Genomic DNA, 12,787 nt, shown 5'->3' with positions numbered 1-12,787 from the left:
CCACAAGTGTCCCGATTTTCCAGGGACAATCCTGGAATTACGAAAGTCATCCTGGATTCTGGTTTTATCTTGGAATATCCCTATTTCCCCCACCAGTTCTACCGCTGCTGAGCTTGGGGAGGAAGATGAGATGGCACTTGTCCCACAAGACGGTGGTTGTGGCTGTAAGGGAGCGTCCTCCAGATGTTTTGGGACTACAACTCCCATCATCCCTAGTTAACAGGACCAGTGGTCAGGAATGATGGTAGCTGTAGTCCCAAAACATCTGGAGGGCCGAGTTTGCCCTTCTCCAAGCTACAACCCATCCCCAGAGATTGATTGTACGGTGCAAAACATTGTTCGTGCATCGTTTGGCTGATCTGATGCTCAAAACAGCTAGAAAAAAAATCGGTCTAGATATCTACATCAACAGAAAGTAAATTCATCCTTATGTAAATGTTGCAAACTTACTATCCGGCTCCTGGTTGCTGGATTGAAGAAAGTTTCCTTGTCCTGTATGTAAAAGTCTGACAAACGGTCGATTTCAAATGGCGCAGTGAAAAACTCCTGCTCTGGTTTGATGATGTTTTCATCCACACTGAAGAATCTGCTAATCCACTTAAATGGTGAGTCACGGGTTTTCAGGTCATTGGGTTGCAGGGGCAATTTGATGTGCATAATTTCAGCGAAGCTGCACAGCAGTTCCCAAGGTGCGTGCACTTTTACAAATATAAGCTTTTCATCCCCAACCTGCAGTGAATGGATATTCATAGATAAAATTTCATCACTGTTTTAAGCCATTACCAGCAAAGGACTACCCAGGGACATTTTTGGACAAACTCAGCTGAGAAGTTCTCCTGCACTTGACACACCAATAACAGTAGGAGCACCATAAGATTACAACTGGAAAGGTGGTGCTTATTTTTTAAGAGTGCAAGGCCTACTGGAAGTCATTCTCCCCTAACCTGGCACACTATTGGTTCTTCAGGGATTAAAGTTTGAATAGGAAAGACTGGTGTTCAATGAAGAAGTAGCTATTTCCTGAGGGAGAGCCTGGAAATTTCTGCTTCAACATGGCTGCTGGTCTTTCTTACAATACTTCTATCCTTGAGCTTGGGTTGATGTCTGCTAGGCATCTATGCACACACAGAGAGATGGATGGAGAGGGAAAGAGAAAGAGACCATGCAGCGTCCAATATTGCTTCTCCTTCTGCATCCCTCATCCCTCCAAGTAGGCCTGAGCAGAGGGAAAGGAAGAAGATGCAAAGAGGTCTAGGAGTTTGCAGGTGTGCATGTGTTAAGTGTAAGGTAAGTCATGAGGACTTTACCCATCACTCCTTCTGATGATTCAAAGATGATCGGAAGGTATGATAAACATACCCAGAGGCACTTTTGGCCTTACTGTTGTTTCCTTGTTTTGAGGCTGAGGCCTGGCATTGAAAGTAGAGTTGTGAGTTTAAGCCCTGCCCCTGGCACAAACTAAGCTCCATGGAAAAGGAGATATAGGTTTTCACTGGAGAAAAGTGTCTATTAAAGGGACAAATAACTGTCTTGTTTTAAGTCAATAAATCCATCAAGCATGTTATAAACAAAGTTGTATAAAGAAATTCTATTACTAGTTGTGATTACAAAATTTACCTCTGAGAGCAAGGTTGCTGTTTCTAAATGTTTTGATTGATGAACAATGCCAGTTGATGACACTAGCATAAAAATGACATACGGTCATAAATATGACCAAGTTGGCTCTAAAGCTTGATTTGCTCTTGATTTTTATCACTTGCCACATGTAATATATGCAGCTGACCTTCCTTGTCCACAATATAAAATATCTGGGAACTGGTAGAGGCACTGTAAATTGTGCCGGTTTGAAGAGGGGTAATTTTTCTCTCTTCAGCTTACTATATTTCAGCAATATGGGTGGATGGAAATCTGAAAGAAGGCATGATTGTTGTGCATAAGTGAGAAACTTTGCAATTTTTTTCTGATTTTTTTTTAAAGGTGGAATAACATAGGGCGTTAGAGAAGCTGAACCATATCACTTCATTTCTAGCAATCGTAGAGTCATCCCATAATAGCCCAGCAAGTGCAGAAACAGAATGAACTTCTAATAGTTATGCAGGAACACTAGAAGGAGCAGTTGATGAGACAGAAATACTCTGCAAGCATTATAAATCTATGCTATTTCAGATAAAAGCAGATTGACTTGCAGTGGAGAAGGTACACTATGAACCAGAGCACTGACTGTGTTGCAGTGTGCAGACAGAGCTCTTGCGTAAGTTGCTTTTCCTTTTCATTTCGGAGGAAGAGACAGCACCATTAAGACATAACAGAAAAGGCATGGTTCTCCCATGGTGAAAGTGCAGGCACCTCTCTTTGCTGTAACATTTGAGGCATTCTTTTGTGCAACTAAACCCACTTCAAACCAAGTGTTCTGAATGTATTGATTTGTCACACACACCTAAGAAATAGAATATATATAACAAAGAGGGAGTTGAGTTCCCCCTCTCCCACTATTGCCAGATTAAAGAGCGAATGGTGTGAAAAAATGCAAGCACCTGGATAGATTTCAATGCCACTTCCATACAAATTCATTCCCCCCCCCCCTTTTGATGAAAAAATTCACACTTTGCCAAAAGTACAAAGGAAGCTGCACTCACCGAACTTGTTGCTTCAAGCTGCAAACCACAGTTTATCAAGTTAGATTCATATGCCAGCCTCTTCCGCTGTTGAAATCGATTGAAAAATAGTTCAAGATTTTATTTTCCCCCCATGAAGAGCATAACAATTCATATTCCCAACAGAAATGCACCAAGGTCTTCGTGCAAAAAGAACAAATCACTGCATTTAACTTATCATCAAGGAGCCTTAGAATCTGGCTTTCTTTGCATGTGTTTCACACATCAAAATATTAAGCTGCACACACAATGCAATGAATCCATACAGCAAACACATGTATATGTTTGAACATGTGTGCATTCTACAAGTACACAAGTCAGGGAGCTGTTGTTGGCCATGGTTCTGTGAATGTGCAAGGTGGCAAGTATGGGTTTGCCACTGAGTGTGAAGCAGGCGTTTTTCTTACAAACAGACATTGTTCATAAAACAGAACAAAAGTAAATATAAAGCAATACTGAATTTTAAGAGATAATTCCATAAATAACACAGACCACGTTTTCAATTCATAGAGTCTGTTCTACAGGTCAGTTACATTCAGTGTGAGACACTGCTATCATAGGAATTTTGAGTTTTGGGGAGAAAGAGGTGGGGAGAGAGAGGTGGGAGAAAGAAAGAGGGTCATGATCTTTCATTCTTTTGCATAGTGTATGTGTGGAGTATTTGCATCAGTGTCACATGGGTAGGTTCTTTATTTATTTGTTTGTTTTTGTTGGCTGTGTGAGACACTGGAGTGCCCAGAGCATGGCTGGTTGCATTTGGTTGACTGCAGTGAGTTTTTTTCGTGTGTGCAAGGGGGTGGGGGTTGTTGGGTCAAATTAGTCATACCGATTCACGCTATTGTTTTATAGGACAGGAAAAGAAAGTTTTCTCTTTGCGTTAAAGAAAACTGTTCAAACAACTTCTCAATTTGTCAAGCAGCCAAACTAAATTTGAATTACTGTATTTGAATGGTACAAGTGAGTCAGTAAAAGACTATTTACTTATGAAATCAGGCTCTTCAGGTCCTGGTAAACTGGATGTTCTCTGATCTGTATCTCATGATAAATCTACAATATACTGAGCCACTTTGTAGAGTGGTTTGGCTCATGCAGTTCTTCTGTCCTTCATGCAGTCTGTTTCATTAGCTGCATCTTGGTTTGAGGCAAGCCATGGTTTGCAGTGTCATCCAAATCTGGCAAGTGATTTGCAATTATATCCAACCAACCATCCTGCTTTGGAGCGAGGACAAGTGGAAACCATAGGTTGCCAGTTCAGAGATAATGATGGTATATGCCAATGGTATATGCCAAGAAGAAAATACTGTAGCTAATTAGGCTTGCCATGTAAAAGGAAAGAGAGATAGGAGTGAGAGAGGAAGCACAAGCCTGAGGCTTGGTCATGTAATGCCAAACCATGGTTTAGCTTGGTGTTACATGGGATCCAACCCTTTGGTTTTATTTTATTATTTTATTTTATTGGGAGGGCTCCACTAGCATTATATGTGTTCTCACTTCCCTGTTGGCAATTGCTATTAAGTTCAATTTAGCTACCAGAATTAGAATTAGAATCAGAATTATAGCATCTTAAGAGAATCCAGTGTTAATGAGGCAATGACTACAGTTGTTGCAGTCTAGGGGCAGAGACTGAAACAATAGCCAGTAGAAACTTTTAAGATTCAGCAGCAATGTTTACACAGAGCAGTGAGGAGGAGATTATTTTATGCTGATCATTGTAGCCTTTCTGCTGCTGCCTTTAGTGCTGAGACAAGCTCCCTACAGTCCTCAGAGGCTGACCTCTCTAGGCAGAAGGTGGAGGTGCAAATCTCCCTGCAGTCATCAGCAGAACAAAAGAAAGTTTTTTCTGTCCACTACACACACATGCTCTAGATAAGGGGTTTCTTAGCTCCCTATCCTGGACTATCAAAAGTGCTGGTTTAAATGTAAGAGGAAACTATGGTTTGTGCTAAAGGGAAAGGGACCCCTGACCATTAGGTCCAGTTGTGGCCAACTCTGGGGTTGCAGCGTTCATCTCGCTTTATTGGCCGAGGGAGCCGGCGTACAGCTTCCGGGTCATGTGGCCAGCATGACTAAGCCGCTTCTGATGAACCAGAGCAGTGCACGGAAACTGCTAGGTTGGCAGGAGCAGGGACTGAGCAACAGCTCACCCCATCGCGGGGATTTGAACCGCCGACCTTCTGATCTGCAAGTCCTAGGCTCTGTGGTTTAACCCACAGCGCCACCCGCTAAAGAGAAAGCACTTAATCAAAACCAGGTATTTGAGGGAAGGAGAGAGAGAGGAAGAGGAGATGCACATGAGCACAGGACTTGTTCCTCTAGTCCCAAACTCTGTTTCAGTGTTACTTTTGAATGGAGCCTTTGAAGTTATGAAGGGTTACTCATTCATTAATTTAAAACTCTTACTAGCATAGCTACAAATATGGTGTAGCTAAGCCCTGCGCTACAAACTGGAAATATGAAAATGGCTCGATTGAGGTTAGAAAGGTCAGGTCAGGATCATGTTTAGTCAATGTAAAGAAAATTGGTGTTATTGCCATTTTCATTTTCATTGCACTTTGGGGCTGCTAGCACCATAGCTGGCCTGGCTTAGGTGGGCAGTGTGAGATTGCGTAGTCATGTGTGCTTTACATCCCCCTACTTGCTTGCATATGGGTGGCCAATGACTTCATTTCCATGTGGCTGCATATATTTTGCAAGTTCAAAACCCAGAACTAGTCATGGAATACAAAGCATGTGACAGGATATAATGGTTTCATAATGCAGGCAAAAAGTGAACCGACTTCTGCTTTTTTAAAACTTACTGGGAACTTTTAGATAGATAACTCAGGCATAAATTAATAATATTCCTTTAATTGTTCTATTTGGTTATGAATTTTTTGATTTTTAAAAATTGTTTAGGACTACTGTTGTTATGATTGTACTTATGTAGTATTTTTATATGTTGAAAACAGCCTTGAGCATGGTTTTAACTTTGGAAAGGTGGGATACAAATAAAATGATGGACTGATGGACTGACTGAACACACACAAAAATACAATATGCTAAGACTAAGACATGTCAGCAGATTATGCTGGGAACCAAACAGATATGTACTAAAACAAAACAAAAGCACAAACTGGCATGCGTGGAAAGCTAGCAAGAACATGGGAACTGCACAGTGTAATCTTAGTTTAATTGAGGAAGGAGATCAGGCGAAATATTCAACAGTTAAACACGGTTGTTAAGAGTCAGTGCGATTCAAAAAGAAGGAAAGAAAGAATTTGAATTCCTGTCACCTAGGAGGAAAATATAAATTATAGGTCACTCAAAGGTAAATAGCATAGTTACACATTTTAGGTAGTATTTTGAGGTCAGTAGGTCCTTAACTGCTCTTGTGCCTTTAACAGCTATGTGACATATTCACATCGGGCAGGGGAAATTCTTTCCAGTGTAGACTTGGAGTGATAGTAAACTGCTGCTATTGAATTCTTGCTTATCATGCAGTGGCAACTATTAGGAAGCAATGAGGCAACCAGGGTTCACTAGATTGACCACAAGAGACCTATGAAAAATAGGATGTTGATGCAGCTGGCGCCATGTGCTGGTCCCCAAGGCACATTTATGCTATTTATGTCTCCGTTTGCTCATTATTTCCTCTTTTTTGGTTTAATAAGGATTATACCTTATTATATTATATAGTATAGCCTTCCTGCTATTACCTAAATTTGGATAAGGAAATTGGATGGTTGAATAACCCTTCCTCCCATTCTAAAGACGCCTTCCTATAGAAAGCTAGCAAGTACAGAAGATAGCTTTCCTGTCTCTCTGATGAGCTGGTTTTCTAAGTGCAGGGAAGAGTGTTTTTGTTTTTGTTTTAATCTGGGTTGCATTCAAAGATTCATTCTGAAGGGGTACTATCCCAAAAGCGCAATACCAAGCTAAAAATTGAACTGTAAAGGTAAAGGGACCCCTGACCATTAGGTCCAGTCGTGACAGACTCTGGGGTTGCGGCGCTCATCTCGCTTTATTGGCCCAGGGAGCCGGCGTACAGCTTCCGGGTCATGTGGCCAGCATGACTAAGCCGCTTCTGGCGAACCAGAGCAGCGCACGCAAACGCCTTCCTGCCGGAGTGATACCTATTTATCTACTTGCACTTTGATGTGCTTTCGAACTGCTAGGTTGGCAGTAGTAGGGACCGAGCAACGGGAGCTCACCCTGTCATGGGGATTCGAACTGCTGACCTTCTGATAGGCAAGTCCTAGGCTTTGTGGTTTAACCCACAGCGCCACCCGCGTCCCTGTACGGAACTGTACGGAACGCATAACTTTTAAAAGCTTCCTTTTCTCATTCTTGGCTTCAGTCCTCTCTTTGTGGCAAGCGCTCAGAAAAGTAACCGAGCATGCCAGCACTAAGTACATTTGAATTCAAGGGATAATATAGCTTTCAACTACGAGAAATAAAACCCAACTGGAAAGATCAAGACAAAAAAAAAAAAAAGGCCAAGGGGAAGAACAGCAAATCCTCTCTTTGTTTGAGATTCTATGAATCAGCTTTGTGGGAAAAGACAAAAGCAAAGAAGGGAAGGCACACCTTTGGAAGTTGCAATCACTAAAAACAGATGCTTCAAATTGCCCATAAAAGTGGAGCCCCCCAAAACAGCAGCATAAAACAAGAAGGCAAGCCATACCATTTGCTTCTTCTGAAAGCTCCTCTTATGTTGCTTTTTGCTCTCATCTTCATATGCTAAAACAAAGTCGATTCTTCTTTGGCCATCATTAAAGTAGAGGGAGTCAGGTTTCAGATTAAACTCTGCCTGTAAGGAACATATCATACCTTTAACATTACAGCCATCTTTACATACTAGAGTGAAAATTCCAACATACTATCATACAGAACATACCCAGCACAGCTTTGATAAGAGACTGTGGACTCTCCTTCCTTGGAGGTTTTTAAGGAGAGGTTGGATGGCCATCTGCCATGGATGCTTTAGCTGAGATTCCTGCATTGCAGGGGGTTGGACTAGATGACCCTGGGGCAGGGGTCCCTTTCAACTCTACAATTCTATGATTCTAAGTTCAAGAAAGTGCACATGTATGTTCAATTGGCTCAGCAGAGCCCTGTAGGAAAACGTTTGGATAACATCGCAACATACACGAAACCTATGTGCCGCCCCACAAGGTGTAAAGATTGAATTTTAATCCAATACATGCTGAAGAAATTGGTTTTTTTATATATAATGGAATGAATAGTCTACCAAAGCAAAAGCCAATGGAATGCATAAGCTTGTCGCTGCAGATCTTGGAAGCAAACATTGATCTGAATATTTATCTCAGACGTGCACTAAAGCTTCGCCTAGCTGTCTCAAATATGCATACTGGCTTGTGTGTCTCTGTTTGCTAATGTGCCATTGGATGGCTTGAGCAAAAGGGTCATGCTATTTCGCTGGAAAGAATTGCTACACATCCTAGACAAGTGGGCAAGCAACTCTTCAAAGAGAGGTGTGCACTAGTGGTTCTCACCTGCACAATGGTTTTGCCACTTAATGTTAAGTACCACATCTTTTACAGCGTTTACAGTTTGTGGAAGGCTCTCTCTAGGGAGGCTCACCTGGTGTCTTTGTGGCATATCCTTAGGTGACAGGCAAAAACATTCCTCTTCACTCAGGCCTTTGGCTAATGAAACTATCTATGGCCTTTTAAACAATTGGGGTGGGTCTTATTGTTTTCGCTTGTTACTATGGTATACATTTTTGTGGTTTTATATTGTAAAATGCCCTGTGATCCTTGGGTGATATAGGAATAATAATAATGATAATATGAAGTTACTTTAAACTCAGCCAAAACCCTAAGGCCTCCTTCCATCTTTCACTTCCATTTCCAATTTGGGCTTATAATGTGCAGCACTTGCTAATTACTCATGTATTATATGAATACAGCCTTACAACAGTTAATTGGCAATGTTACTGAATGAAAAGAGACCACATAATCTGTTCTAAAACTAAAGCACTGCATGTTATTGACATAGTTATTCCTGAATAATTAACCAGCTATTAATTATCCTAAGAACGTAGAATTAGCATGAATGTTGTTGTGTACTTTCCTATGTAGCCCATGGGGGCCTTATAGGGTTGATATTGTGTGGCATAAGCAAAACAAGATAAAACAACAAAGCCTGTTGTGGCACTTTAAAGACTAAGTGGTTTATTGTGGTATAAGCTTTATTGGGCAATGAGGCAGTTGGTTTTATTGCGATACATCAACATAGCTAAACCCTATGAAAGCAAAGCAGTAATTGATCATACAGTACACTTAATTTATTTTTCTTTACGTAATTCTTGCATGTGAGTGTCTCTATTCTCATTTATATTCCTCTTAGTGCCATGGTTATCAGTATTTCTGGGATGTTAACTAAGACTCAGAGGTCAAGGGTCAAATACAATTGGGTTCATCTTCAGTCCATTGCTGCCACATCTAATTCCCTAAGCCTGCTAGCACATCCTTCAGAAATGAAGGTTCTGAAGTCTCAATATATTCTTCAGTAAAGGGAGATCATAGAACAAAGCAAAGTGTCATGTGAGAATGGCCCTGCAAATTCTCCTTCTCTTCAGGCTCCAGACTTCTGAGGGGTCTTGGCACAGTGTCTCCAGTGAGAGCCAGTGTGGTGTAGTGGTTAAGAGTGGTAGTCTCGTAATCTGGTGAACCGGGTTTGATTCCCCGCTCCTCCACATGCAGCTGCTGGGTGACCTTGGGCTAGTCACACTTCTTTGAAGTCTCTCAGCCTCACTCACCTCACAGAGTGTTTGTTGTGGGGGAGGAAGGGGAAAGGAGAATGTTAGCCGCTTTGAGACTCCTTCGGGTAGTGATAAAGCGGGATATCAAATCCAAACTCTTCTTCTTCTTCAGTGTCCTTGAAAACCCCAGTGTCACTATGTTTTCCTTTCTTCTGCCACCACTGCCAAAATTGCTGCCACAATAATACTACTTATTGTTCTCCTTGCCAGAACACAAGCACATACACTCCAATATTTCTCTGATGAATATAGAGGTGTCCTATTATTATTATTACCCTACCCATCTGACTGGGTTGCCCCAGTCACCCGGGATGGCTTCCAACATATATAAAAATGTAATAAAACATTAAACATTTTTTTTAAAAAAACCTTCCCTACACAGGGCTGCCTTCAGATGTATTCTGAAGGTTGCATAGTTACTTATCTTCTTGGCTTGGCAGTTGCATAACTCCATACCCTCCATTCCTCCCATGGAAGGGGACAATATTCCACAAATAGTGGTGGTGATGGGGCCACCACAGAAAAGGCTTTGGAGAAGAAAGCAAAGATAACAACACTCGTTGAAGTAGCACCTACCCATTCTGGCTTATGCAGTGGTTGCTGGCCGGGCATTGTTCCATAGCTCTGAAAGACATCTTGTTCCACTTCTTCCAAGACTAAAACAATACAGAAGAGACGGTTTAGTTACAGCCTTCAATTTTGTGACATCTTCCTCATTTTGGGGTGAAATTCTCAGCTTTGCCCTTTCATTCCTACCACTGAGAGTTAAGAACATAATATGCTACGTTAGGTTCATGAACCCAGATTATGTTCCTACATCACTCTCAGTTCCCTATAAATATATAAAGCCCAATTTTGCTTTACGCCAGCATGGCCAATAATAAGGGATTATGGGAGCTGTAGTTCAAAACATATGGACAGGACTATGTTGGTTATCCAGTAAATGTAGTTTTAAGAACACAGATGGGCAGTCATCCCCAGGAGACTTTTTTGAACATAGGTGTGCCTTCTGGAAACATTACTGTACTATAAAAAGTGATGTAAAGGTAGATAAAGCACATTTATTTTACAATAAGATTGATGTGAAACCAGTGATATAGTTGTTTCTAACAGGATGAATTTTAAGTTTGGCTGCAGAGTTCAGTGAGCACGCTAGTGCTTCATGGTGAAAGTTTGTGGTAAAATAAAGGCTATATTTTAAGCAGTCCTTTTTTTCTGGGAGTACGCATACCCCTAAACATTTTTTGAATCTAAGTTTGCCCTCATTGAGGGGCAGTATTTCAATATGAGTAGGAAAATGAGAGTACCCCTATATATGTATATATGGGGGAAAGCACTGATTTTAAGCATGTGTTCAGTTTAATTCTCACTTGGTATCTTGCTTGAGAAACAGATTCTCTTAACTCTGGGCAAGAGTAAAAGTAATGCTGCTGTTTTTTTCTGAACCGTAATTATTTCCAGACGGCTAGTCTTTTGCAGCAAAAACAACTGAGAGTCCAGCAGTACTTTAAATACTTATTGTGGCATAAGCTTTCATGGATCACAGTTCACTTCCTTCTTTCCCTTCCCTGCTCTCTCTTTTGTGAATTCCTCCTTCCTTCGTGAGTAAATCACAGGGCAATATGACTCATCAGAGTTTTGGTTAATTACTATTGGCTCTGCATTGCAGTGGAGAAAATTTCAATTGACTCTTAAATTTCCACTTATTTATTTATATCTTCCTATCCCATGGAGACAAACGAAGGATAAACAAGAAAATATGCAGATCATTATGTAACAAAACACCCACAGAAGATGGCAAGGTAAGGGTTTAAACAGGCAATTATTAGGAGTATGCACTGGCATCAAGATTTGGTTTGGGTCCATATTTGGTAAGGGGAGGGGTGCCTCCTAATCCACCACAAAACTATTCTATGTATCCTACTCAAGAGAGACAAAAGAAAAGAGAGACTGAGAAAAGAGCAACAAACATGTGAGTTCAATGTGTTTATTCCCATCAACATCCTTCCCACAAACCACTGTGTTTAGAAAGCCACAGTGAAATAATTCCCTCTGATTAAAAGCCCTGTGTCCGTCACAGTGAGCTATCCTTCTCCCCCCTCTCCCCCAGCCCCAGCTTGACCAAGGACATTTCCTATTAGAATGGTTTTGCTTTTTTGCAAAAGAAAGAAAGAAAGAAAAGGTCTGCGGTGTTTTGGTTTTTTTGCAAGCAAGGAGACAAAGTGCCACAAGGCTTAGGGGAATTTGTGGGATAGGGAACTTGCAGAGATCCTATCTCATCTTGGGTAAACCCTCCAAACACTACGAGGCACTCTGATTCAACTCAAGGTTCATATAAAGCATGAGCAATTGAACTTGCTTTCAAAAAGACATGCCCTTTGCAACAGGTCAGTGTGTTAGTCTTAGGCTGCAGTTATAAACACCCTTATGATGACGTAAGCCCCACTGCACATAATAGGGCATCTGAGAAAACACGTGTAGCAAGGATAAGCAGCAATTTTGCATTCCCTCTTGGCCAACCCTCCAGAGGTCACATCTCCATGGTACGTGTGATCAGAACAAGAGGCACACCCCGCACTTTCTCTCACACATACACAAAGTGCACACACGCACAACACATACCCCCACCACATGCACACACATATTAGGCATGTAAAAGTCTCCCTTTCTCCCACCTCAGCAATTAGGGGTGGACAAAAGCATTTCAGCGTTTTTCAACCCTTCTTGCCAGAGGGAAGTGTGTGTGTGTGATCTTCACAGAGACTGCAAGTAGGGAAGGAAGATCGCATCTGTGAAACAATCAAGCTTCAAAAAACCAGCCTACCATTGGCACCCATAGAAGTCTGTTTTCAAGGGGGCCCACCAGGGGGCGCATTGGAAGATGGCTGACAATAACATCTCTCCGACCCACACGAGGTAATTAAGAGGCTGATATGGGAGTACGCAGCCTCCCTTACCCCCCCCCCCAGGGAATGGGGGGGACTGCATAGCCAGTGGTGTCCATAATTCATCCCCGGATTCGAAAGAAGGGGGTGTGGGCACTTGGCACGAAGCCCTCGAGTGAGGCCGGCTCTCCCGGACGCTGTCTCTAATTCGCGCACTGGTTCACATTAGCTCGGAATATATAATTGGAAATATATAATTGGAAAGAAGCTAATGCACATACATCAAGGGAAGATCGGGAGTAAAGACTGCTGATTAATGGATCTCTGGGAGCGGAGCAACGGGCTGAACAGTAAATCAAGTGATGAATCATCATTAAAAGACAGGTACGTTGGAGTGAAATGGAAAGGGGGGGGGAGGAAAAAACTTTTCTTTTTTTATCTTATGTGAGTACCAATAACCCTCCCCTCCGGAGAGAAGAATC

The 12,787-nt window shown here is 41.7% G+C and overlaps 1 protein-coding gene across 3 annotated transcripts in view; it reads right to left on the bottom strand.

The window, feature by feature from the left end:
- ANO6 (anoctamin 6) overlaps positions 1-12,787 on the bottom strand; it is a 69,089-nt gene that overhangs the window by 33,165 nt on the left and 23,137 nt on the right. For all 3 annotated transcript variants that reach the window (XR_013394335.1, XM_077934669.1, XM_077934670.1), the window contains exons 2-5: positions 9,997-10,076; positions 7,318-7,443; positions 2,637-2,702; positions 451-729 (exon numbers count right to left, since the gene is read on the bottom strand). Coding sequence is in view for 2 of the 3 variants with exons in the window: in XM_077934669.1 (XP_077790795.1) it covers positions 451-729; positions 2,637-2,702; positions 7,318-7,443; positions 9,997-10,076 (551 nt within the window). In the remaining variant the exon portion in view is untranslated. The remainder of the gene's footprint in view (positions 1-450; positions 730-2,636; positions 2,703-7,317; positions 7,444-9,996; positions 10,077-12,787) is intronic.

Source organism: Podarcis muralis, chromosome 10, assembly GCF_964188315.1.
Source record: "Podarcis muralis chromosome 10, rPodMur119.hap1.1, whole genome shotgun sequence".
Taxonomy (NCBI): Eukaryota; Metazoa; Chordata; class Lepidosauria; order Squamata; family Lacertidae; genus Podarcis; species Podarcis muralis.
This window is presented reverse-complemented; position numbering and strand designations above follow the sequence as displayed.